This window comes from Cibotium barometz, chromosome 8 (genome assembly GCF_041138505.1).
Source record: "Cibotium barometz isolate CiBa-2024 chromosome 8, ASM4113850v1, whole genome shotgun sequence".
Taxonomy (NCBI): domain Eukaryota; kingdom Viridiplantae; phylum Streptophyta; class Polypodiopsida; order Cyatheales; family Cibotiaceae; genus Cibotium; species Cibotium barometz.
Window position 1 is genome coordinate 57,593,884 of NC_141053.1, and position 26,870 is coordinate 57,620,753.

A 26,870-nucleotide genomic window follows, 5' to 3' on the forward strand; every position below is an offset into this window, starting at 1 on the left:
ATCTAGAAACAAAGAAATGCAGTCTTTGAATTGTTGCACTTGCCACCTAAATAAAAAGTTAAGAATGACATACTTCTTCAATTTTGGTCTTGGTATACCTGCATAAGTTCTCTAGGTAGCATTTTCTCATGGAAAATGTGTTTCACAATGCTATTCCTACCTTCATTTTCCAAGATAGTACTAACCAATATATTTGCAAAGAACTTAAGAGATTCTTTCTTATTACGCTATTCTTCTTCTCTTGGAAAAATTTGAATTTTAATTATGTCGCATGCATTACATGTCCCTCTTAAGCATTTACAACTATGGAAACTATGTTTTGGAGGAATAGGGTAGAGCATAGACTCCTAGAGTAGAGTAGAGTATACTCTTACTTCTTTTTTTGGATGCAAGACATCCATTGTTGATATCTCCACCATGATGAAGGCATATAGAGGGTAGTTGTAGGTGTAGCAAGAACCATGGACAAAGAATGGTTTCATAGACTCAAAACAACATTATGAAAGTTGAATATTTGCGTACTTTGTCTTGAATCTTAAATAAAGCTCAACTTGCAATATACATGTATACTAATAATAAAAATAAAATTAGCACCGGTCAAACATGGTTCAAAAAGAATTAAAATTGTTGTGAAACATTAAAAAGTGGTGTTTCATGACTTTAAAGTGGTCTACTCCACTAAAAACTAGTCATGATACATTCCAAAGTGATATTTTACTAGGAAAATGTAGTGCACCACCACTACAAGGTAGTGCAAAACCACTAAAAGTAGTGCAAAAGCCAACATGTCTAAATGGCAATGGAATAGTACCACTTTCAAGTAGGATAATACCACTTTGAAAGCATGTAGCACACTAAAAAGTGCTACTACACCCCGAGTGCTACAAGGATATAGTACTAATAATAATTATAGCACCACTAAAAGTTATGCAATAGTGGTGCAATACCATTAAAAAGTAGTGCTACAACACTAAAGGTGGTGTAGAAATAATGGTTAGACCACTTTTAAGTGGCACTACAACACTCCTGATAGTAGGCATAGCACCACTAACAAGTTGTGCAACAACTTTGAAAATCAGTACGACACCACTAAAAGATAGTGGGGCATAGCTAAACCACTCAAGGATGGTGTGGCATCATTAGAAACACATGATACAACTTAAAGGTGGTGCATTTCCACCAAAAAGTGTTGCAATAACACAAAATTGAGGTGAGGCAAGAGTAAAAAGTGGTACAATGTCACATAAAAGTGGGGATAATTACTTTAAAGTGTTGATGACCACTTGAAAGGATGAGAAACTTCATAATGCTCATCAGGCATCACTTAAAAGTGGTGTGATAAGACATTGAAAGAGAGCGGTACCACTTAAAATCATGTATCCATGATTTAGGCTCACTAAAAGTTGTTTGGAAGCACTTGAAAGTGGTGTTGCACCAATAAAAAGTGCTATGGAAACACTAAAACATGTTGCAATAGTAATAAAGGATCTAACAACACCACTTAAAAAGTGGTGAGCGATGACTTGAAAGTGGGGGGCATCACTTCAATTGGTTGTGGGCGCAGGTACAAAAACACTATAACATGGATGGGACCACTAAAAAATGATAGACACCACCTAAAAGTGGTGGGACACCATTGAGAAGTGGTATAAAAGCACTAAAGGGATGCAACATCACTTAAATCTACTTAGCACCACTTGAAAGTGGTTAGCATGACTTAAAACTAGTGAGTGACCACATCAAAGTGGTAAGTTAGCACTTGAAAGTGGTTAGGCATAAATTAAAGGTGGTGTGGCAACACTTAAAATTGGGTAATAGCACTAAAAAGTTGTGCGATGCTATTTGAAAGTGGTGGTGTGACACTTGAAATTGGAATTGCACCTTTGTAAAGTGGTGGTGTACCACTTCAAAATGGCTAGGCATCATTTAAAATTAGTGTGATAACACTAAAAAGTGGGTGGCACCACTAAAATTTGGTGGTTACTACTTGAATGTGGTGGGACATTGTTTGACCAACATCGTTGATTTCTTCACAAAAACCTCATATGAAGATCTTGGAACCTTCACACGATTTAAAGTGTTGTTGATGTTTCTTAGCATGCTTGCTTCCAAAATTTTGGGATTTTGGTTACTCTGCATAGTATGGAAGCAAGGATGCTAAAGAAGTTCATGAAGATTTTCTTCTGAGCACTTGCATCCATTCCCATGGTTAATTCATGTAAGTATTCTACCATAGATTGATGTATCCTTGGTTTTTTTGTTCATCTATCACCCTAGTATTGCTTTTTGTCTCACAGATTTGAACATTGTTGCTCATTGATTTTGCTTTTCAGAGAAGCTCAACAATATTCCGTCATTGATTTCTAAACTAAAGCTCTACATTAGTACATAGAAGCTTAGTGCTTGCTTAGTTTCTCCCTCCTTACATCTTGCACCTAGTGTACTCCAAGGGAAAGCATCATTGGAAAGAAGCTCCACATTTGGAATTCATATCTTCAAGAGCTTCACTTAGCATGGTATCATTCCACTAGTACATGATTGACAAGCCTATCATGAATTGGTTTCCTTTTTGCTTGATACTAGGGTGCCACGCCTGATAACGTACAAGACTATATAGCCATCTATTCATAGCACCAGGCTATTATGAGACATCCTATGATCACTAGTAGTGTCCATAGTGGGTGTAGAATTGAGAGCCTCTCATGCACCATGGTGTGTCATTGCAAGAAACCACATTTGGCATACATATCTATTGTAGCATGGCCAAGTCCCATCATCAAACCACTTTGGATGAGCTCCAAATTCTCTCTCTCATTGTGGGCTCACTTGCCCTTGCCACCTTTGGACTTTTCATGCTATTATGTATTGCAAAAAACCAACAGTGAGAAAGTATATAAAAGAAGAGGAGTTAGTGGGGACAACTGTTGATGCAAAAAAGCATGCCTGAAAAAACAAAATCAATACTAACTAGGTATATTAAGTGTTGACATATCTCAAGGATGCTACAAGCATCCAACCAATGTTGTGGTAGGTTATTTTTAGTACTAATAAAATAATTCTCAATATCTCACTATTCTTGCAGCACAAAAACCACATACTATTTTATAGCATTCATGATGTGCTAAAGATGATGGTGCTTTTGTTCATGGAAAGTGCTACTAATCAACAGAGTTTGTAGAATGTTCTTGGACATATAATCTTGTGGAAATGTAATTGACCCTTTACAAAGCTTGACCATTCATGTGGGGGAAAAGAGTCTACCTTTGTACATGTTATAGATAACCCAAGCTATCTCACCTTCAAGTATAGAGATAGATAGAAAAAGGCCTCTTCCTTCCTTGTGGGACCATTAATTGCCTTTGACATAGACTTGTGATTTGATAGCATATAGGTACATGATTTAATCAATGAGAAGAGCATCTTGTAAAGATAGATAGTTAAGAGAGAGAGAGAGAGAGAGAGAGAGAGAGGTGCCAAGCCACAACTACTAGCCTAGACTACCCAGTTGTTCTTTTATACAATATACAGGTTCATGAAGTTAACTATAACCATTTTGGTAGGTCTACTTTTGGGAATATCATTGATATTTGGTAACTAATTTTTAGTTCTAATCATAGAAACAAGTGGTAAGTGTCCTTTTGTAAGTGCGATTCATGTTGAAATTTGTAGCACTTTCAAATGCCCACTTTTGATTGCAAATAAGTAATGTCCTTGACATTACATTCTAGGCTCTTCCACCCAAATACTAAATTGAAGGATGTAGTTGAGTAGATCATTTGTACGTTGCTCACTAAGCCTATAGGACAAAATGAAGTTTTTTCTCCGACAATAGAAATCTAATGGAAAATGGTTGGGATAAAAAAACAAGTTATGCACATGCTTCTAAATGTACATTAAATCAAAATCACTAGACACAATTGATCAAAAAAATAAGAGTTCTTAGCATTTTACACACTTTTAAAAGTATCAATCTTCAATCTAATTAGTAAAGAAACAAAAAAGGGGATATGCTTTAGCCATCTAAATTTTCAAATGTACAACGTTTTCCACCATAATGATTTTTTTCACCTCAAATTTTTAATTAAAGGTTTCAAAATGGTTGCATTCATGCTAACATTATGTAGCCCTATTGGATGTATAAGTTATAGAAATAGAAGAATATGAGACTTCTAGCCTAGCCTAGTCAGGTCAAAAGAAGAAGGAACTTTATACTAAAATTTACTTTTTGTATAGATAGACATGATTTTTAGAAGAAAAGAATTAGATAGCTCTTTTGTAAGTGGTCCCTTGGAAAGAGATCAAGCCCTTTGAATGACCCAACTTTCCTTTCCTCTTGTGACCTTGTTATATGCCTGCCTATGTCTCTATTTTTACACAGAGCCTTGCTAGGACTAGAGAGATATATATTAGGTGTTTTGAGGCAAAATGAGCCCTTGTATATCTAAACATATCCTTCTCTAGGATGAGGGCCTTTCTACCAAGAATAATCTCAACAAGAGATCCAACTTCAATTAAATTGGGTTAAGCTTTGTTGGAAAGTGTAAACCAACATAGTTATACCGCGTTCTAGAAAGAACCATCCAACTTTAATTAAACTGCTACTTCATCAAAGCTACTTTACTTAGGTTTAGTAGGTTGATAGTAGCCAAAGTAGAAATAGAAGTTAGACATCCTTCCAAAGGATTCAATTTTTTCAGTTCGTAGGGGCATCAAGAGGAGAAGCAAATTAAGAAACCTTTAATAGGAATGAAAAGAAAGTTACCCTTATCTTAAATCCTATATATCCCATGTGAATAAAATATTTCACCTTGATTCAAATAGTATGTTGCAGGGACTCTTTTATAACCTTCATAGGTTTCCACTACAACATATGGATAAGCAAAGATGTTCCTCAACATGACTTCAAATAAACCATTCATTTTATTAGCAAGCTCATAACCTACAATATGATCAAATCATAATGTAACATGATACATCCCCTCAACATCTCACCAATAGAATAGAATGCCTCATCCCCTCAACTTGTAGGTATTTCACCAATAGAATAGAATGCCTGATGCCATACTTTTAACATTATCATGTCTTCCATATTTTTAGGGGATGAACGAAAACAAAAGAAGGTATACATAAATTAGGATCATGAGATATGCCATCCCTATATTTGTCATTTCTTTGGAGCTTGCCAATGCTCAAAAAGGATATGCTTCTCTTTGCATCAACTATGTATCAATGTATCTTGAGATCGAAAGTCAAGCTTTGGAATAGGATCCATAATGCACAAGCCTTGGCAAGCCAAGATTTAAATGACTTGGGAGGGTCACCCAAAAGAAAAAATTGGATTCAAACACTCTCATGCAACCATGGCCATGGCCTAGCAAGCTACATCAAAAGATAAAGCTCTAAGAATTCAAGACCCAGGCATAGAAAGCAATATTTATAGCAAATGTATGCATATACATATGTACACATGGCTAGACCCTAGCCTTAGAAGTATAGTACCTTAGGCCCCATTAATACTAGTTAGGCAGTAGCCGATGCATGCTTTTTGTCGTGATGTTTCGGTGGACACTGGAAACACAAGCCATGAAGTTGGCTATTGGGGATACAATTCACATTACTAGGGGAGAGTCAAGAATTGAAGCATTCTATGAATGAAAGAAAACAAAGAGAAATGGGCAACCTATGAGGTTGGAAGCTTTTTGTTTAAACCTCGGCCATAAGTCAATATGCATGTAAGCATGACCTCCTCCTAGTGTGAATGGAGGCCTTGGAAGCTGGGAAGATGAATGGGCCAGCTCACATAATTCTATGTGGGTGCCTCCTAGTACTAGTGATAAAGCAACTAAAGAACTATAGACATACTACAGTGGAAGCCGCCAGAGCAATAAACACTTATTATTAGTCTTGAAGTTCAAACGTACTTACTATGAGTCTTGAAGTTTGGAGTAGAAGGAGAACTTACTATTGATCCCCTGGTTGTGACAACACAAATCTCTCCATGTAATCGGGGAATCCACCCACACTACACTTGGAATGTGGAAGAGACTTGAACACTTGCTGGAGGCTTGGGATAAGCCAAGCAACTCCGACCTTGTGCAAAGGTTGCCAGCGACTTCCAACGCAAACCATAATGACCTCATGTACAGCGTCGCCAGGTAAGACGATATGTCCGAGCAGTAGGAGATGCACGCGGAAGTGGGTGAGGCGGGTTTCAAGATCATGGCCGTTGAGGCGCACAACGCTCTGATGGGTGAGGATGTTAAACTCGTCGGCCGGTTGACCTGCACCAACGAAGGCCACTCTGTGGAGGAGGCAGGCAACAGCAGAAAAGTAGGCTTGGAATGTGTAGGTTGCTCGCACCATATTGCCCTGTATAGAAAAATCACTAGAGCGTGTTAGCCATTGCGAAAAAAAAAAATGAACATATGTAGAAAAAGTGCAAACTAGGAAAAATAAAACATTTACTCGGGTGTCGTCGAAGACTCGGAGATGGAAGACGTTGGCATCCTGTTCATCGCGAACGAAGCGACAGTCCCATAGCACCTTCACCTCAGACAGCCCAAGCGTTCCATCCTCCTGCACACTCTCCACCCTCAAGCGCCCTACAAAGTACCTCATCACATGGCCCTGCTCCGCCACCGCCCTCTCGCTTCCCCACTCCACCTCCTCCTGCAGTGCAAGCAATCGCTTCAGCCGACGCCTCTCGCGCCACTTTAGCTGCCGGTGCTCCTCGTGTCCAGCCAGAGCTACCTGCTCGCCTGTGAGATGAAAGCCCTGCTTCAGAGATGGAGCCCATGACATCCCCTCCGCAGAGCTGCCTACGAATTGCGCTATGCATAGTTTCATCAGCGTCGTCTCGTTTCCGCTTCTGATGAGCTGTTGCGCCATGTCCAGCAGCTGCGCCTCCAGGCTCTTTCCTGCCCTCAATTGCACCACTCTCTCCATTCCTAATAGGCCTAGAATCGACAAGATCCTATCTTCTTCCCGTGTACAGTCTCGCCTTGCTACCTCCAGGACCACTTGTACTGGCTCACACACGCACATTCCAGTTTCTAGTGCAGTAATGGTGTTCTCCTCCTGCCCACCGGTAGATTTTCTTCTCAGCTGCTCCATTATCGTCTTTAACCTCAAGAGTTTCCATTCCTCGTCCTCCGTGTTATCCATTGTAGGAGAATCTGCTGGTTCGCTTCTCGGAGACATGACCTTTCTCTGCTGCTCAAGAGCCATAACCATAAAATCCACAATGCATTCCCTTTCTATAAAATAGAGATCTGAGTTTATCATTCGAGTCCCGGGCGGTGGGGACTCATTTGATTCATCTAGCAGATGCAAAGTCCTCTTTGGCAGCTGCAGGAGCAGTGCTTGCAACTGGTCTTTGCTGGGTTTGCGGATGAGGGGATACCCCCTGCATCGTGAGCAGGCGGAACTGCTGCTTGCGCAGATAATCTCGACCCGCTCTCCCATCTCGTAGGGATCCGAATTGGGGGACAGAACAGGCTCCTCTACTATGTACTTGTCTTCATTCCAATATGTGATGAGGGAGGTAGGAGATGGAAGCGGCAAGCCTCCGCTCAGCACACACTTACAGGGCCCATGTACCCCCTCCTGCAGCACATCAGTAATGAGTGAGTTAATGGTTTTCTTGAGGAGCTGAGAAAGGTGGAAGATGAAGATGAGTCTGGGAGGGAGAAGCGACTCTTGAAACGTCCATACTCTGCTGAACCAGCGCGGCAGCAGCACCTTCTCGTTGACATCGCCTCCACGCCCACCCATGCCTGGCATTGCCCTGCTCTTCCAGGTCTGATACCCCTCGCCAAACCCATGCGCGCAGACATAGCAGCCAGCGCTCTTGGCGTAATAGCTGCCCATATTGCGGAGCTCTTGGCTTTTCTCTCCCGTCTCGCTTGCCTGGTTTATGCACAGAGCATCCAGCCACACGTACCTCACACCATCTGCCTTCAGCAGCAGCAAGAACTCTATGAAAGGACCATAGCATTGGTGGCTGCTGAAATCCTCCCTTTGAAACAGATCCTCATAGCTCTCGCTACTGTGTTCTTCGTTGCCAGGCGATGCAGATGGCAATAACATAGTGCCAATCGTGTTGGACCACGACTGCACACCTTTACTCCATGTATGCGATATGGTGTGAAAGTCCCAGCTTGTGGGCTTGTGGAAGATGATGCTCCCATTAGAGCTGCCAGTGGTCTGCTCCACATCAATAACTCGTATAGGGTAAACCACAGACATGGACTCTGCCCCTGCTTACACAGAGAGGGGAAATGATCGATATCGGGCTGCTTGAATACGTGGCACCCGATATCAAGTTGCCACAGAGAGAGAGAGAGAGAGAGAGAGAGAGAGAGAGAGAGACTGATTAGAAAGGACTCGGTCGTGAGAGGTATTCAAAAGGCTTCAGCCTTCTTCTTCCTGCTGTGCATTGGTTCAACTTCAACGATGTGGACGCAGCGACGATCATTTGTACACAGCGCCTTTTGCGCACTCAGCTTTTGGGACCTTTTTGCGAGTCGATTCGTAGTAGCCGAGATGGTCTTGTTGCCTTTGGCAACAAGTTTGCGGGTGGTTTTGGGCAGTCAGCTTTTAGTTGACGTGCCATGATTGATGTACAGCGCCATGAATTTTCTCTGATAGAAATTTGCAAATTGCAAATTTAAAGGTCAAGGAACCAGGGCTCATTTTGAAGGGTCACCCGAAACTTTTATCAATGTAAAATCAATCATGCCTTTAAAAGGAATTTCACCGACAGGCTTTTTTTTTAAGAAAAAAACAGGAAAATTATATAAAAAAGGTGAAGTATAGTACAACTCTATGGGGGAGCCTAAAGTAGGCCTATTACATAAAAAACTTCCAATAGGGAGCCTTCTGTAACCAAGAAAACCCATAGGATCACAGAATACTACATAAGACCCAAAAGAGCTGAGATTCATTCCGCTTCTCGAGTGGCAACAGCAAGGATTCCTTGCATCATATGAGATCTGGTTGAAGAGTAGATCCTTTCAATCCTTGACTACCAGGTTTGCCACCTGTGATCTTGCATAAACTGCAGCATGGTCCTTCCCTTCTCCAAAGTGTCCTTAATTCTTCTTGTGTCCTGCAAAGCAAATTTCCTCATCTCAGCCATAAACTCAGATTTATGACTGGTACTCCTTCCTGCAAACACAGCATCATTTCTTTGCTTCCAAATACAATTCAGCATAGCACCTCTTATATTATGCCAAAGCAAAGGATCAAGATAGAGGCACTCTCCCAACAAAATTTCATTTTCATTATATTTATTAGGGTGAATCAAATAAAAACATTCATGCAGAATTTTTAGATACTTCTGATTATGGGGACAACCAAAGAAAAGATGTTGGATAGATTCCGGGTTGGAATTGCATCTGAGACACATTCCACTTCCCTTCCCTATTTGCAGAGCTCTCAAACCAATCTAAACAGCCTGATGAGCAATCAACCAAAGGCGGCAAGCTGATTTCTTCATGCTTCGTGAAAGTGCCCAAATTACCTTAAATCTGTAGGTCCATTGGTTAATGCTCCAGTTAATCTTCCATTTTTCATTAAGTTTAGCAACAAGAAAAGCATTGCTACTATGGAGGAGGGGAAGAGTGTAAAACAGATTCCTGCAACTGGATGAAAGATTGTTAGCTAACTCTAGAGTCCAGCCCTGCGTGGACCAAATATCCTTCCAAGTGTGTATACCTACCTTAAAAAGTTTATGTGCTTTAATCCAGAGGTTTTTTTCTACAGGGAATTGAAGACCAAACCAAATGGATTCAAAGCAAAGACAGCTGGCTAAAAATCTGAACTTTGGTTTAATAGAGATAAGGTTCCTATAATCATCCCAAGCTGTCCACATGGAGCAGGTAAGGGAAGAGCCTTTTGGGTGGAATTTTTGTTTTTCTTTTTAGCAGCAATTTTATAAAATTCAAAAACCTTTTAAACCCTTTAATACTACATCATACCTTAGTATAAAAATTTGTAAATATTATATATATAATTCATAAACCCTTTCAATACTAGATCTAAAAAATGTTTAATCTTCTTTGAAGTAACCAAATTTTATGCCCGAGACACTAGCAATTCATGAAAACTTTTTATTTTTATTTTTCTTTCCAAAATTTGCCATTCGCCCGACACAAAACCTCGATTTTTTGTAAACATTGGGCCGCGGGGCGCCGTGTTCATCTGCTGCGAACACACCAATTTTAGCCAGAAACACTTTAATACAAGTTAAAACAAAGACCAACATCACTCCCTCTGGTATACATACCAGTGGAGGGTACTCTGCCCTACTTGCAGTCAGATGAATCATCGATGAAGGAGAAGCGGTGCGCTATATGAAAGAGGTAGTGAAGGGCCACATCAGGATGAAGTTGTGTCAAGAAGCCAGGTGAGCTCAGGAAGGGGATGTTGATGTAAGTCGTCTAGCTCCAAGCCGTTGACATGACGACGGGAGTTGCTTGGGCTGAGGGTATGCATGCTACCCAAGCTCTCGGGGTTCTTTGAAGAGGAGGGTATGCGGAGCATAAGATCGCTTGGAGGGAACACTGGGGCGAGCACTGGCAGCCGCTAAGGAGGCTAGGTTCTGAATGTCCTTAGGGCCTAGGCAAAGAGGGGGGCGGAGAGGGCAGTGAAGGCAAAGAATTAGGGAAATTGAAGGTAGCGTGAGGCCCTCTCAAGCAAAGGACGGCTGCGTCGTAGGCCCTAGCGGCCATCTCTTCGGTGTCATACGACCCGAGCCAAATGCGGGACCTCTTGTTGGGCTCTCTTATCTCCGACACCCACTTGCCCCAGCTACGCTTCCGCACCCCTTTACACCTGCTACTACCCCCTTTGCTGCCCTTGGCCGCGATTGTAGAAGAAGAAGAAGAAGACGCAGAGGGCCTAGGACTCTCTGCCGAGATCTGACGGTAAAGAGTAGCTACCATTTTTGCCACGCACGCGACAGAGGAGGGAAGGAACGCAGGAATTGTTGCAAACAAGCAAGGATCGAAGGAAGGTACTACAGTACTCTCCTATCTGCAAACGCATTGAGTTTACCGGCAAAGTTGAGACTTCAGCGTGGCTAGCGTTCTTCTTTCAGCTCACTGAGACAAGCTCCGTGTTTCAGACCTTCATAGAATAAGCACCCAAAATGTTTTTTTCTCATTAATTAATTAGTTTGGGCTTGTGAACCAAGGAAGAGGAAGTTTTTTTTTTCTAAGGTGCATTAAGGCTGATAGCTCAGGTTTTATGAGCTTTTCTTTAAGACATAATTAGAAAGAGTTGATTTTGGTTATTTCTTTTTTGGTGTACTTATACGTGGCAGCCATGCTTTCCATCGCTCTTCTGTTGGTATTTGTGAGGACCCATGCAGTTTGTATATCTCTCCTTTAGCAGAGCAAATGCCCCACCAGAGCAAATCCCGGTGGGGCATGGAGCAAAGATGAAGGTGGGGCATGTAGTTGTACACTTGCTACAAACACTCCCATGCGATGTTGGTAGAGCCTGATGGGCAGAGGGTACCGTTGTGCTTCTTTCAGGAGCAACCTTGGTCTAAGGACAGAGGTCAATGGGACGCCCTATCTCATCAGAGGATGACTCGTGGTGTGTTGCTCTCATCGTGAAAGATAAGATTTTGGAAGTGGCTACAATTGGATCTTGTCCGATGGGATATCTAGCTCCTTGATTGTCATGTGAAGGTTATGGATATGGGGGAGCAGTATTCAGAGAGATCAAAGTTGAACACTCCTAGGCGATGTTGGCAGAGCCTAATGGGCAGAGGTGCATAGGACGGGCAAAGGGTGACAGGGGAAGGCACATAGGAGGAGCACAGGTGACAAGGGGGGGTTGAGTTCACTCTCCACGATGAGGAGAAGGGAGGAGGCTGAGCCTTCCTTTAACCTTAATCATGTAAGGTTTATTAATTAATGGCCGCACATAGAGGGCATTAATTAATACAACACAAACAAAAAGTGAATATACAACACAAACAAAAATATTATGGATGAGCTACAATCAATCAATCAATCACGGGCTTTAATATGAAGAATGTTCACACAGGTGACAGAAGGCTGTAAAACCCCGGGGCCCGAACACATTATATGAGCAATCCAAGTGCCACGTAGCCTTAGGGCGCACATGGTTCTGATCGAGATGTTTGCCGAAAGTTCCAGATAGTAAAACATGACATAACCCTCTTACAAATATCTATACTCGTGCTTCTTATCTTATGTTATGTTATACCTTAATTCTATTCTTATCTTTATCTTATCTTATTTTTATTAAACACAACTTGCTCCTACTTGGCCAAAGGAGAGGGATAAAAAGGGCTAAGGAGGGGGGATTTTTGGAATTTGAATTTGAATTTGAAATGATGATGCTCAAATTATGAAGGTACTTTTTATCACATTTGGAAAAGTACTTTTTATTGTATTATTGTATGCACGTACTTTTTTGCCCCTTTTTTTTACACGTCTGCTACACACAGTTATAGGTAAATCTACTTTTTTGCCCCTTCTTTTACATGCTACACAGTCATAGGTAAATCTACTTTTTTGCCCCTTCTTTTACATGTTTGCTACACAGCTATAGGTAAATCTTATTTATTATTTTGTGTTACTTTTTTGTTAATGATAATTGTTGTTTGCCCCCTCCCCTCTCTCTCTCTCTCTCTCTCTCTCTCTCTCTCTCTCTCTCTGCTAGGCATGCACCCCTCTATGTGACGAAATAAAGCATTAAGAAGAAATTACTGGTGATAAAATTAGACCTATTGGCAACGTGAATGCTTGGGTAACTGAGGATTGACGATAAAATTAAGCTGAAAAAGACATTTCTTAACTAGCCACAACTGAGGGGATTAAGAAAATAAATGGGCATACTTAAGCTGAGAAATGGGACCTCATTTGCATGTTACTCAACAGTGAATTAGAAGATCTCTGAATGTTTGGAGTGGTTTGTTGGTTCCAAAATTTGATGTAATTAAGAGAAAGGATGTAGGAGAACTTTTTTGTAAAGGGCTTCTTTGGCCATCAAATTTTTAAATTGGGCAAAAAGCAATCCTGAATCATGTGAACTTTGAAGGCCTAGGCATTTATAATATATTCATGGAATTGAATGATGCAACTATGTTCAGCCAACTACCACAGTTCACGCTTCTCTCTCTCTCTCTCTCTCTCTCTCTCTCTCTCTCAGGGACAACAAACAATGATTTCAACAAACACGCCATAATAGCCTTAGCCATAACTCTCGCTAGAAACCTTGGTTGCCCCTTACCATGCAGTCCTCTTCTACCTTGGCTTATAAATCCTTCAATTTCTTTTTGGTTTTTAGTCCTTAGCTCTTCATCCCTCACCTTCCTTGCAAAGATCAAATAAAAAAGGAACACAAAATAATAAATAAGATTTACACCTATAGCTGTGTAGCAAACATGTAAAAGAAAGGGCAAGAAAGCAGATTTACCTATAGATGTGTAGCAAACATGTAAAAGAAGGGGCAAAAAAGCACGTGCATACAACAGTACAACAAAAAGTAATTTTCCAAATGTGACAAAAAATACCTTCACAATTTGAGTATCATCATTTCAAATTCAAATTCCAAAAATCCCCAAAAATCCTCCCTCCTCCTTGGCCCCTTTTAGCATAATGTCTACATTGTTATGCCATAGAGGAGATACATAGATGCATTGTTATGCTATAGAGGAGATACATAGATGAGTGTGCAGGGAGGCCAGATCTGGTGCCTTAGAGTTAAAATGAGCTCAAATCCTTTCAAAGACATCAATATCAGTTAGTGTAGTAGAGGATCAAGCCAAGAAACAAAAGATTTGACCAAACATTGAATGCTTAATCTCTGTTTTACCAAAGTCACTTGCAGATTTGATGTAGAGCTTGATGCCACTTCTCCTTGAGGAATTTCACAAATTTGACATCACCAGCATGTGGAGCACCCTTGAAAACCCCTTCTGACAAATCTGACAAGGGTATCGGATCAGGGCCAAGAGGAATTAGACCAATTCCTTCTGTGTGAGCATAGATCTCGATTTTCCTCCAAAAATGAAGCGCCGATGAATTCGCAAAAAACAGCAGCTCCCGTTGGCAGTTTGGCGATTGATGAGACTGGCTAAAACATGGGGATTATGGCATCAAGTGACTAGTTCCTTTGGCCAAGTAGGAGAAAGTTGTGTTTAGTAAGAGTAAGATAAGAAGAGAAGCAACCCCTTTTCTCCCTCTCCTTTGGCCAGGTGGAGAGGGAGCAAGTTGTGTTTAATAAAAAATAAGATAAGATAAAAATAAGAAGCAAGAGTAGAGAAATTTGTAAAAGGGTTGTAAAAGGCCTACGTCATGTTTGACTTTCTGGAACTTTCGGCAAGCATCTCCATCGCGAACCATGTGCGCCCAAAGGCTGGAACGTGGCACTTGGATTGCTCATAATGCGCTCGGGGTTTCTGTCACCTGTGTGAACAACCGCATTCTTCATATTAAGGCCCGTGATTGATTGATTGACTGTAGGTCATCCATAATCTATGAAGGTCTGAAACACTCAGTGAGCTGAAAGAAGAACGCCAGCCACGCTGCTGAAGTCTCAACTTTGCTGGTAAACTCAATTCGTTTGCAGATAGGAGAGTACTGTATTACCTTCCTTCGATCCTTGCTTGTTTGCAACAATTCCTGCGTTCCTTCCCTGCGTGCGTGGCAAAAATGGTAGCTACTCTTTACCGTCAGATCTCGGCAGAGAGTCCTAGGCCCTCTGCGTCTTCTTCTTCTTCTGTAATCGCGGCCAAGGGCAGCAAAGGGGGTAGCTGCAGCAGGTGTAAAGGGGTGCGGAAGCGTAGCTGGGGCAAGTGGGTGTCGGAGATAAGAGAGCCCAACAAGAGGTCCCGCATTTGGCTCGGGTCGTATGACACCGAAGAGATGGCCGCAAGGGCCTACGACGCAGCCGTCCTTTGCTTGAGAGGGCCTCACGCTACCTTCAATTTCCCTAATTCTTTGCCTTCACTGCCCTCTCCGCCCCCCTCTTTGCCTAAGGACATTCAGAACCTAGCCTCCTTAGCGGCTGCCAGTGCTCGCCCCAGCGTTCCCTCCAAGCGATCTTATGCTCCGCATACCCTCCTCTTCAAAGAACCCCCTCCGCCGCCCCCCGAGAGCTTGGCTAGCATGCTGCATACCCTCACCCCAAGCAACTCCCGTCGTCATGTCAACGGCTTGGAGCTAGACGACTTACATCAACATCCCCTTCCTGAGCTCACCTGGCTTCTTGACACAACTTCATCCTGATGTGGCCCTTCACTACCTCTTTCATATAGCGCACCGCTTCTCCTCATCGATGATTCATCTGACTGCAGGTAGGGCAGAGTACCCTCTGCTGGCATATTCTAGAGGGAGTGATCATGCTTGTCTTTGTTTTAACTTGTATTAAAGTGATTCTGGCTAAAATTTGGCGTGTTCGTATTTTCTCGCAGCAGATGAACACTAGGTATAGTGTCGGGCGAATGGCAAGTTTTGGAAATTGGCTTTGAAAAACAAAAATAGAAGGTTTTCATATGAATTGGGATAAAATTTGGTGACTTGAAAGAAAATTAAACATTTTTTAGATCTAGTATTGAAAAGGGTTTAAAAGGTTTCTGAATTTTGTATATAATATTTACAATTCTTTATACTAAGGTATATATATATATATGTATTGTCCTTAAACAAAGGGCTATTCTTTTCACTTTCCACTTGACATTAGTGATTGGCTCCACAATTTCACAATCTCCACATGGGCATGGACATTATACTGCCCATATTATCACCACGTGGAAAAATTTATTGTGGCTAAGTCATTAAAGTTGTCTGCATGAGATTATATGGGTCGTAGAATCTGGTGGCTTGTAGCTTTATATGCTCTGCTTTAGGAGGTGTGATGCTAGGGTAATAAGCTGCAAGCCCACAAGTTCCTTGAAATAATAATGCTATCGTAGGTATTCTCCAAGCAGAGCTTCAGCCTCCACTACCAATTTTTGTTATATGACATTTGACATCCTGTGACACTTTTGAACAAGGCTGCTCAACTGCATTTATATCAACATGCTCCTCACAAACTGTGCATATCTTTGTTATAGGAAGATTCAGTCTCATTTTTATACTCATCCATATCCAATAGTTAAGCTAGTCAGCTACTTGGACAAACCCAAAGCCATATAAACTATGAGTTAATCACTCCACATTAGGCTTCGCCATGGATGCTCCTTCCCACTTGTCAAGGTGTTCCGTGTTCCAAATGCAAGCAAATTGATCAAGCCACTAGATTTGTGTTTTACCTGGCTATAGATGAGAAGCATGTCCAAGTAGCGATGGCTTTAGTGATGCATGTAGCACGGGCACTTTTGGCCTCTTAAAACATGTTGCCCAATTGATTATGGCATTAGGAATTTTTTGGACCCAAAGAGGGCCTCTTGGATTAACTTTTGATTAGGAATGGACCAATAGGAAGAGGGCTGGGTGCACATTTTTTACTTCTTTGACCCTAGGGGGCCTAGGCTTTGGTTTGCTAATGGGGCCTAATTACTACTCTTGTCCCCCTACCTCTTGGGCCCAGACTTAGAGGTCCCCCCCACCTAGAATCGCGCAGATGAAAAACCCTAAAAATTAAAAAATTTAATTTTTTCCCAAAAGTGTGTTTTCCCTCTCAAACTTCCCCCCCAAACTTTCCCCCAACATACTCTAGGTTTGGAAAGCTCATTTTGAACCTCTTTCTTCCTCTTCTAAGCTCTCCATTGCTGCAGAAACTCCATACCTCTCAAGCTCTCCCTCCTTGTCAAGCTCCCTCAGTCTCAAGCTCTCTCTCCCTCTTTCTTCCTTTTCTAAGCTCTCCATTGCTGTGGAAACTCCATCCCTCCCTTTTCTAAGCTCTCCATTGCTGCAGAAACTCCATCCCTCCCTCTCAATCTCCCTCTCTCTCTCTCTCTCTCTCTCTCTCAAGCTCCCTCCCTCTCCATTGCTGCAGAAACTCTATCCCTCTTTAGTCTACTCTAGGTTCAGGAAGCCTATTCTCAAACTCTAACCCTCTTTTAAGCTTTCCATTGCTACACTGAAAACCCTGAACTTTCTCTCCTCTCCACTCTTCTGTTTTAAAACAAGCTTTTCTTTTCCCTTCTTCTCTTTTCTTACCACCACCATGGCCTTTTCCAGTAATGTGAGAAGACCTAGGGAGAAGGTGAATCGCCCTTGCGTCCCAACATTATGAGACGCAGATTGCATACATGGAGCAATACTTGGCTCCCCACTCCATCTCCTTTCCCCATTGCCCCAATGATCGATGGGTGCCCGTTGAGCTACTTAAGTACATTCAACAATATGCCCACCCCTACATCCAGCGCCTTAAACGCTTCATCGACATCTGCATCCCCGCATGAGCTTACTGTACCTTCAAAAGACAGGAGGTGAAGAGGTTGGGGAAGAGCAATTTAGGAACTAGGTTCCTCTCATGGCTCGCCACTTTTGCATTCCTCATCAGTGCGATGAGGATTCGGATGAGGAGGTAGAGATGCTTGCATTGCAGCTGGCAGGGTATTTGAGAGATGACAAGGAAGTGAAGGCAGTAGGAAACGAGTGCTGGTGTAGAAGAGCAACTTGCATCAGAGCACTTTCCAGAGGGTGCACAATCTGCAGCAGCAGCTGAACAACCCACTGTAGTAGAAGATGCGGGGCCATCTTCCCCACATACGAGGAGAGCAAGGTGCTGCCAGAGCTTGAGATCAATCTCTTGAGCACCATTGTGGTGGAAGGTGAAGAATACTTATTTCTTCATGACCTTGAAAAGACAGCTGGCTTGAGAATGGATGAACGCTTGGGCATTATATGCACGCGATGTGAGGTGGACACCTTGATACGTCCAACCTCGGTCCTCACCTAGATAGTGCTATATTACCCCTTGGAGAATCTATTGCAGAGACAGTTGCTTTGGTCAAGGAAACTGTGGTTGAGACCGCGGAGCAAGCCCTAGTTCCAGAGGAGGAATTCACAACCTTACAAGACAAGCTAGAGGCTAAAAAGGATACCCTTGCTCTGCTGGAGTAATGGAGGAGACGAAAGCACCAAAAAAGGATGAGGCTGAGTCCTCGATTGACCTCTCCGCCCCCCACCAGCACTTTGGCAAAAGAAGACATTGAGCAAGAGGTAATAATCGACCTTTTACAACCTAGAAACATTTGTAATTATGTATAGGAAAATATTTTGATTTTTCCTTTGATTGCAGAGGGTGGTTGAAATTGACGCATTTGCTGGGAGAGGCGGCGGCAGCAGAGACCAGGCCAAGGTCCATGGACATGATGCTGTGTTGGCGCACTATCTTGGTCAACTTCCTGTGGATGGATAATGGCATCGCCATTATCCACAGGGACTACACCCCTCAATCTGCCTTCACTCTCTTATTTTTGAAAGCCCTCTCTAAGGTGCTCTGTGTAGCCTCTATGGCACAGAGCACCAAATGTATAGTTCTGATTAAAAAATCCCTTGCCTTCAATGTTTTTGGTTCTGGATTTAGGGGTAAGCTTCTTGCTCGTATAGGTATAGCCAAAAGCATAGGCATAGAGGATCCTTAAGAAATAGCCTAATCACTCCTTGAGCACACTCTGCCCAATAACAAGAGAAGGAAGCTCAATATTGTAAGAAAGCTTTTGTAAAGATGATGTATCACTTCTTATTATGAATACAATACAATTTTTGTAAACTTATTTTCATCAAGTATATCATTGTTTTTTTTAGTTTATACCATCAATGTTTTTGTGAATGCATCAAAAATGACCCTGGGAGCCTGGGGGAGTAGTGCTAGAACAGTGCGAATTTTGAGCCTGCACCGTTGCTGTAGAGCCCAAATTCGCACTGTTTTGGCATAGCTTTTCCAACCCTTCAGGAGCAATTCTGATGCATTGGATGACAAATAATGTATTTTTACACATGATTAAAGCTATTTTTATCTTGTAAATTACTATTTCTCATAATCAATGGACTCAACTTGATTATAAATGCATCAAAAATGACTGGGGGAGCAGTGCCAGAACAGTGCGAATTTTGAGCCTGCACCGCTGCTATACAGCCCAAATTCGCACTGTTCTGGCATAGCTTCCCCAGCACTCTAGGAGTAATGCTGATGCATTAGATGACAAATAATGTATTTTTATACATGATTAAAGGTATTTTTATTTTGTAATTACTGTTTTTATAATTAATGTACTCAACTTCATTATAAATACATCACAACTTCATTATAAATGCATCACAAATGATCCTGAGTGGCTGGGGGAGCAGTGCCAGAACAGTGCAAATCTTGAGCCTGCACCGCCGCTGCATAGCCTAAATTTGCATTGTTCTGGCATAGCTTCCCGAGTCCTCCAGAAGCAATTCTGATGCATTGGATGACAAACAATGTAATTTTACACATGATTAAAGCTGTTTTTATCTTATAAACTATTGTTTCTCACAATTAGTATACTCAACTTTATTATAAATGCATCAGAAATGATCCTGAGTTGACTGGGGGAGTAGTGCCAAAACAGTGCAAATTTTGAGCCTGTACCGTCGCTAGTACAGAGCCCAAATTCGCACTGTTCTGGCATAGCTTCCCCAGTCCTCCAGGAGCAATTCTGATGCATTGGATGACAAACAATGTAATTTTACACATGATTAAAGCTATTTTTATCTTATAAACTATTGTTTCTCACAATTAGTGTACTCAACTTCATTATAAATGCATTAGAAATGATCCTGAGTGGCTGGGGAAGCATTGCCATAACAATGCGAATTTTGAGCCTGCACCGCCGCTGCTGCAGAGCTTAAATTCGCACTGTTCTGGCATAGCTTTCCCAGTCCTCCAGGAGAAAATCTGATGCATTGGTGGATGATAAACACTTTATTTTTTACACATGATTAAAGGTGTTTTTATCTTATAAACTACTATTTCTCACAATTAGTGTGCTCAACTTCATTATAAATGCATCAAAAATGATCCTGAGTAGCTGGGGGGAGCAGTGCTAGAACAGTGCAAATTTTGAGCCTGCACCGTCGCTGCTGAGCCTAAATTCGCACTGTTCTGGCATAGCTTTCCCAGTCTTGCAAGAGCAATTCTGATGCATTGGATGATAAACACTATATTTTTACACATGATTAAAGGTATTTTTATCTTATAAACTACTATTTCTCACAAATAGTGTGCTCAACTTCATTATAAATGCATCAGAAATGATCCTGAGTGGCTGGGGGAGCAGTGCTAGAACAGTGCGAATTTTGAGCCTGCACGGCCGCTGCAGAGCCTAAATTCGCACTGTTCTGGCATAGCTTCCCCAGTCCTCCAGGAGCAATTGTGATGCATTGGATGATAAACACTATATTTTTACACATGATTAAAGGTGTTTTTATCTTATAAACTACTGTTTCTCACAATTAGTGTGCTCAACTTAATTATAAATGCATCAGAAATGATCCTGAGTGGCTAGGGGAGAAGTGCCAGAACAGTGCGAATTTTGAGCCTACATCGCCGTTGTTGCAGAGGCCGAATTCGCACTGTTCTGGCACAGCTTCCTCAGTCCTCCAGGAGCATTTCTGATGCCTTGGGTGACAAACTGGCACATGATAGACACTCCATGTTAAACAAACATGATGACACCAAGACATTGTAAGAGAAACTTAAAATTTTAATTATCAGAAGGTTACAAATGAAAGCCAGATAGGCTTGTTGGGGGTTTGAAACAAAAGAGTTGCTTCAAAAAAAATGTTAACATCTAAGATCTCTAGATCGTGTCTCTCTCGCCTCTCGAATGCGCCAAGCTAGTTGTATGTATATGGTAATCCTCTTTGCATGTATTGCAAGGAGGTTGGTGTCTTCAAAAAGCCCAACAAGGTAAGCCTCGGAGGCTTCTTGAAATGCTTCAAGGGCAATCCCCTGCACACAGAACTCTGTTCTATATCGTTGGAGAATCTCCTTCACTGTGCGAGAGCGAAAGGGGCTCTTCTTATCAGCAACTCAGTGTTCCTCTGATAAAACTTGATTTCTCTTCTCCTTGGATCTCTCTGTGTTGTGTTAGTGCGTTGGCGAGATTGGGACTTCCTTGGCTTGAAGAGCTTGACCTTTCTACGCTTGCGCGCACTTGCAGGAACCTCCTCTTGGTCTCTCTCATAGTCTGAATCTTCCTCCTCCTGTTGCTATGGTACCTGTGTATCAAGTTCCTCCGGAGTAGGTAGGGGACTGTGTCCTGGTAGTAGGGTCTTGCCACCTATGGTGCTGCGCAATGTAGAAATGTTTTCACCAACCTAGTCGAACTGCTCATCATCAGCCTCTCTCTCTTGATCTCTAGGGTGGCTGCATTGTGGGGTCTTCTTCACACGCTTGCTCCCACTAGAAGGGCCTGCATGTGTGTGCGCTAGTGTTGCTGTGAGAGGAGGGTTGGACTCTGGTGATCCCATTGGGCGTGTCCTAGAATCCAGGGGTCACTCTCTTCCGTGGTGTCGCCAGTATGTGGTCGTTGGGTGCCTTGCACTGTGTTTTGTGAAGGCATGGTAACGCGTGCGGTGTTCTTGGTGTGTGCCATATCCATGTACGACTATGCTAACGTGGTGATGTGTTGGTGTCCTTACGTGGGTGTCTACATAGATCTTGAGCTCAAGCTCTGTAAAAAAGTAAAATGAAAATGAAGTGAGAGAAGGAACTATTAATAGTTTTTTTTAAGGGCAAAAAAAAAATCTAACTAAACTTATTTTCTTAGTCTTATTACATCTAGATTTATGCTGGTGCATGCACAACCCAACGCCTTATTACATCTAGATTTATGCTGGTGCGTGCACAACCCAACGCCTCCCTTGTCTCCTCATTCGTGCACGCCAAGCACCATGCCTATGGGGAGCATTGGTCTGCAACCATTAAAGCCGAGCATGACTTTTTGCAGCCTTGCGTGCCTCTTGCGCAAGTTTAGATTGTTGGGCCTGCTCCCTAACCAATACCCTTCCAAAGGTTGTGCGATAAAACCAATTGAACATCTCTTGTAGATAGTTTGTACGTGTTCCTCCTGCAGAAGCTCCACTTCCATGTCTTGTATTTTTGAAATAAACCCCTCTTGCTTTATAATGTGATTTCTCCATCCCTTGGGTACTCCACATGGAGAATATGGGTTTGCCAAGCTCCACTTGTAGTCAATCTTCTGCAGTATCCTAACAAGCCAAGCTCTCCTTCACCAAACAAATTGCATAAAAAATGATAAATTGCGAAAAGGAGGGTTTGCTCTTAATGGAGGGTCAACTGGATAGAGATGCCCATCAACAACCCCATTTTTCTCCTTAGCTATCCTACGAGCTTGGACAGATTGTGCATTAGTAGGATGGGTTTTTTTAGAGCTGCCATACTCTTCAGGAATACAAATGTATAAATCAACCTTCCGTTTTCTAGCTTCACAAGGGACTACACACACAGCTTGTAAAGGCTCCATAGCTAAGCAGAGGAAGAAGCTAAAGCAGAGAGATCCTCATAGGGGGAGAGAGAGAGAGAGAGAGAGAGAGAGAGAGAGAGAGAGAGAGGGGGAGTGAGTGAGAGAGATTGTTAAAACTTTGCTATTTTTTGCAGGTTTAACACAAATCCGTTTTTCTAAGTAGAAAATGATATTTTTGATATACAAATATACTAACATGGAGTTTTCATCAATAAATTACATTTATGAGAAAAATTAAAAAATAATACTTTTTGGGGTCCCCACAATTTCGGGATCTCATGGATGTAGTGGTTCTTGACAGTTAGTTATGTTTATGGGGTTGTGGGGACCTGATAGTTAGTTATGGATGTACTGGCTCCTGACAGGCTTCTAACATGACCCTTGAATTACAAGCTTTTTGGAGGGACATTATTATTTTTATCATACATATTGGTTGGGTGGTGTTTTTTCCACCTCAAAATGTAAAAAAATAAAAAATAAAAAAATACTTTTTGGGACCCACCTAAATACGAGAATGTTTTGCTGATGTGGAAGGGAGATATGGTGGGAGTTAATGAGAAAGGAGATTTCAAACTGACAAGAAAGATTCAATTTGTAGAGAGTGAAGATAAAAATTTCAAAAAGTAAGAGGGAAAGTATGAGAAAAGTCAAAAAGTAAGAGAGAGAGAGTATGAGAATATTCCCTTTAAAAAGTGAAACTAGGGGGGTATGGCTGATGTGGCAAGGCAAAAAATAGGGGTCATCATAGCCTTTGTCTCCCTTAAGCCCAACTTTTAAAGCTCTAATCCCTTAAAATTAGGAATCCTTAGGGAGGACCTTTTTGGGTCCAAAAAATTCCTAATGGGTTTTTTTGGTAACAGGAGTTACTCGTTTAGTGTTTTTTAATTATCGTACAGGATGTTTAGTGGAGTAGCATTGAATTTCTTTAGACACATGAAACTTTAAGGCATGCTCATGTTCACATTCATGTGGGTGTGAATAATTAGATGGCTACAAGTCAAAGAACTTTGTTGTCCCTTCCGGGCATCTCCAAGGTTTCTAATCCCCCCACACCACGTGAAAAGAAGCATAGGCAATGTGCTATAGGTGCTTCTAATGTTGACGAAGATTCAATAGATGGTGATTCATCAGATGCAAAAGTGGTTGAGAAAAATAGCACAAGGAGAAGTTGGCTTGATGCTTGGGCAATCACATTTGAATGGGCATGTTTTGATAGGAAACAAGGAAGAATTTGTTGTACTATTTGCCAACAACAAAAAAATTGCAAGAGTGAATGTGGCACAACAAGATCAATAAATATTCAGCTCAGTGCAATTAAGCAGCACGTTGAGTCAAAAGGGCTTAAGTTTGCTGCATACTCCCAAGGCCATGGACCGTAAGAGCATTACATGAAGGGATAAGAAGGTAACATGAAAATGTAGATGCAAGTGTCTTGAATGTGTTCAGAGCTGCTTATTTTCTTGCAAAGCATGACATGGCATATTTGAAATTTCCTCCCTTGTTAGATGTGTTGCGATGTTGTGGGATGGAACATGTGCCTACACATCTTTATAACAATGATAAAGTTGCAGCTCTATTTATTGCATTCATAGCTAATTGTATCAGCTAGTCAAACAAATTGAAGCAATCCCGTTTCTTTGGGATTTATGTGGACGAGTCAACTGATGTATCTGTAGTGGAACACCTCATCATATATGGGAGCTACATATGGATGCATGAGCCACATGTTTCATTCTTGGGCTTAGCGGAGGTGCAAGATAAGTTAGCAAAGGGTTTGCATACAATTCTTAAGTACTTCTTAAAATGCCATGAGATTGATGAGTAAAAAATGGTGAGTTTTGGTTCAGATGGTGCCTCTGTTATGGTTGCTAAAGAGAAAGATCTTGCTAGACTCTTGAAGAAGTCAAATCCATTTATGACTTCTATTCATTGTGTTGCACATCGGACCCACTTATGTGCATAAGATACATTGCAACAAAGTGACTATGCTTAAAAGATTGACTCAATTTTAAATGAAGTTGGGACACTATTGAAGAAGAGCTTAACAACACGAATGGTCAAATTGACTAAGCTGGAGGAGGAATTTGATTGTCCTACATAGCACATCAAAACATTCACAAGGTTCAATGGTTAAGTAGACATAAAGTGATTTTGAGTATATGCGAAGTCCTTGAGCTACTTCTGGAATTTTTGAGGGCTAAACGTCCTTCTCTCCACATGAGAGGGTATCTTAGTTTGAGTTTATATACAGCTTGCATTTTCTTACAGACTTGTTGGAGCATATCTCAAATTTAAGCTATATATTTCAAAAAAACTTTGTGGATGTAACAACTGTTCCAAGCTTGGTAAATGTAACCATGGGTGCAATAATACAACTGGAGTTTATCATGGACCCTCTTATAGATGTGATTGCATGGCAATAGTCAAAGGCATAGTTCCACGGGATTTTTACCTTTTGAGTTGAGCTATGGGTATCATCCCTTTTCTCTTGGAGAACTTGCCTCACTGGTTGCATCGACAGGAGGTGTTTTCCTAGGGACGTGGAAGGAAAGACTTGAGGCAACAAGGAAGAATATAGAGAAAGACCAAGCTAGATACAAGAAGTATGCCAATAGGAAGTGGCCACATGCTATCTACTTAGTGAAGAAAATTTTAAATATGGATCCATGTTATTTTAACCTACCCTTTGAGATAATGGACCGACTAGCATGGAGATATGACATCTCATTCAAGGTAGTAGAAAAGATGAGTGATCTCGCCTTATAGATTGGACCTTCCTCCACACATCCACCCAGGTTCATCCGGTCTTCCACATCTCTATGCTTCACTCCACACCAAAAGATGATGATCTACATAGGGTAGTGGTAGAAAGAGGGCTAGTGGTAGTGGCAGATAAGGGGAGTGAGTATGGGTTGGAAGAACTTTTGAAGCACAAGGACTGGTGGAACCAACAACACTTGAATCCAGTCTATTTGTGCAAATGGAAAGAAAGGAAGTCGTCAAAAAATGCATGGCAAAAAGCGGGCACATGGTGGAGGTATAAAGAAAATTATAGATACCTACAACTCCCTTCACCCCTACATTCAACCCAAGACGAGGAGTTCTTAAATCGAGGGGGGGAATGTGATGAGCACACTCATCTATGAGGTCGCATGGCAACGACTTTCGGAGTCCCGCCTTGCACCTTGACAGTCGATAGAACGTATCATCTCCTAGCCGACCTGATGGATTGGTGGCTCGTTGGCTTGGAGTTTAGAGAGGCCTTCACCCAAAGGTGCTCGCCTAGGGTTGCTTTTTGACAAGCGTCATGCTCATTTGGTTGTTAAAAAATAGCTACTTAATTATAATTGCACCTTGGTTGGGGTCATGACAGTTGAAGTCCTACGGTTATAAAGGGCACCCGCCTACACACAAATAAGGGGATGTGCAGTTGAGGGGAAGGTTGGGAACCAGCAAATTTTGTGTGCATGTAGAAAGGGAAGGTCAGGAGCTAGCAAATTTTGTGTGCATGTAGACGGCTTGCTCAGTCACTCACCGGCGCAACTAGAGAAGACGTAGCGCACTCACGCTCCAACTCTAGATCTTCTGATTCCAGACCCAACTTTCTCTTCTTACCTTTGCCACACCAACTGGAATCAATTGCTTCTTCCTATCCTCATGAACAGATTGAATTGATGAATCCACTCCAACTTTCTTGGCATTCAGCATCTTGCTGGACTTTTGCAAATAACGTAGCAAAAAATGCTCCTAATTTAGACTGTCTGGGCTTTTCTCTTGTCCTTTACCCTCAACTCCCTGCATAATACAATAAAAAATAATAGTTGCCCAACTAACTAATCCACCTTTCTCTGCATAGTGCAAAGGAGCATAATTCTCCTTGCTCATATAATCAAACTTCATAAGCTGAAAAACCCTCTCCAAATACCACTTCATCTATGTCTTACATGGCTCTTCAATATTCCTCAGCATATAATAACCTATGGTACCCTCTGGAGCACCCTCGAAGCACCAAACTATTTCTTCATAATAGTATCTGAGCACTTGGTAACTGCTACATTCTCTAAAACATACAGTTTTTAACACCTCCCCCATAAACTATGGAGTAAACCTTATGTCAACCCGACAAATTTCCCTCTGTTTTCCTCAAGACCTCCAATTGCACCTTGGCATAGAAACTACATCTCCAATTATCACATGGCAAGTTAGCAAAATCCCATAAACCTATTTTTCTCAACCATTCCTCATTCTCCTAAACATTTAACTCTAAGTGAAATTTGAAATCAACAAAAGGATCCATTAACGTAGCTAAAGAATTTGACATATCAGTTTGACTCTGATACCTAGCTCACCTTCTGCTCCTACACCCTCTTGCATGAGTAGGCTATCGTCTCGCTCCTTGTATAACAATGGAGTTACC

General features: G+C 41.7%; 2 protein-coding genes and 1 long non-coding RNA gene across 5 annotated transcripts; 2 read left to right on the forward strand and 1 right to left on the reverse strand.

Moving 5' to 3' along the window:
* Nucleotides 1–5,423: 5,423 nt before the first annotated feature.
* On the reverse strand, nucleotides 5,424–8,348 carry LOC147636467 (uncharacterized). Of its 3 annotated transcripts, XM_086801909.1 has the most exons (3): nucleotides 7,714–8,348; nucleotides 6,466–7,605; nucleotides 5,424–6,369 (listed from the first exon to the last, which is right to left on the reverse strand). In XM_086801909.1, exons 1-3 carry the CDS (start codon nucleotides 8,245–8,247, stop codon nucleotides 5,962–5,964), a joined length of 2,082 nt encoding a protein of 693 aa, XP_086658035.1. In that variant the 5' UTR covers nucleotides 8,248–8,348; the 3' UTR covers nucleotides 5,424–5,961. The 3 variants fall into 3 exon arrangements, with proteins under 3 accessions (XP_086658035.1, XP_086658034.1, XP_086658036.1); XM_086801908.1 differs by having other exon boundaries at nucleotides 6,466–8,348; XM_086801910.1 differs by having other exon boundaries at nucleotides 6,367–6,385; nucleotides 6,466–8,348.
* A 6,110-nt stretch (nucleotides 8,349–14,458) lies between these two features.
* Nucleotides 14,459–15,543, forward strand: LOC147636468 (uncharacterized). Its single transcript, XM_086801154.1, has 2 exons — nucleotides 14,459–15,340; nucleotides 15,458–15,543. Exon 1 carries the CDS (start codon nucleotides 14,697–14,699, stop codon nucleotides 15,270–15,272), a length of 576 nt encoding a protein of 191 aa, XP_086657280.1. The 5' UTR covers nucleotides 14,459–14,696; the 3' UTR covers nucleotides 15,273–15,340; nucleotides 15,458–15,543.
* A 1,445-nt stretch (nucleotides 15,544–16,988) lies between these two features.
* Nucleotides 16,989–18,611, forward strand: LOC147636469 (uncharacterized). Its single transcript, XR_015266410.1, has 2 exons — nucleotides 16,989–18,155; nucleotides 18,235–18,611. It is a non-coding gene; the product is annotated as an uncharacterized LOC147636469 (long non-coding RNA).
* Nucleotides 18,612–26,870: the final 8,259 nt, after the last annotated feature.

Bases quoted from the DNA above. Each gene is read 5' to 3' on its own strand.
- LOC147636467 (XM_086801908.1), bottom strand. From the start codon at position 8,247: ATGTCTGTGGTTTACCCTATACGAGTTATTGATGTGGAGCAGACCACT. The intron at 6,370-6,465 runs GTAAATGTTTTA...TTTTCTATACAG, and splicing joins GAGTCTTCGACGACACCCGA to GGCAATATGGTGCGAGCAAC.
- LOC147636468 (XM_086801154.1), top strand. From the start codon at position 14,697: ATGGTAGCTACTCTTTACCGTCAGATCTCGGCAGAGAGTCCTAGGCCC.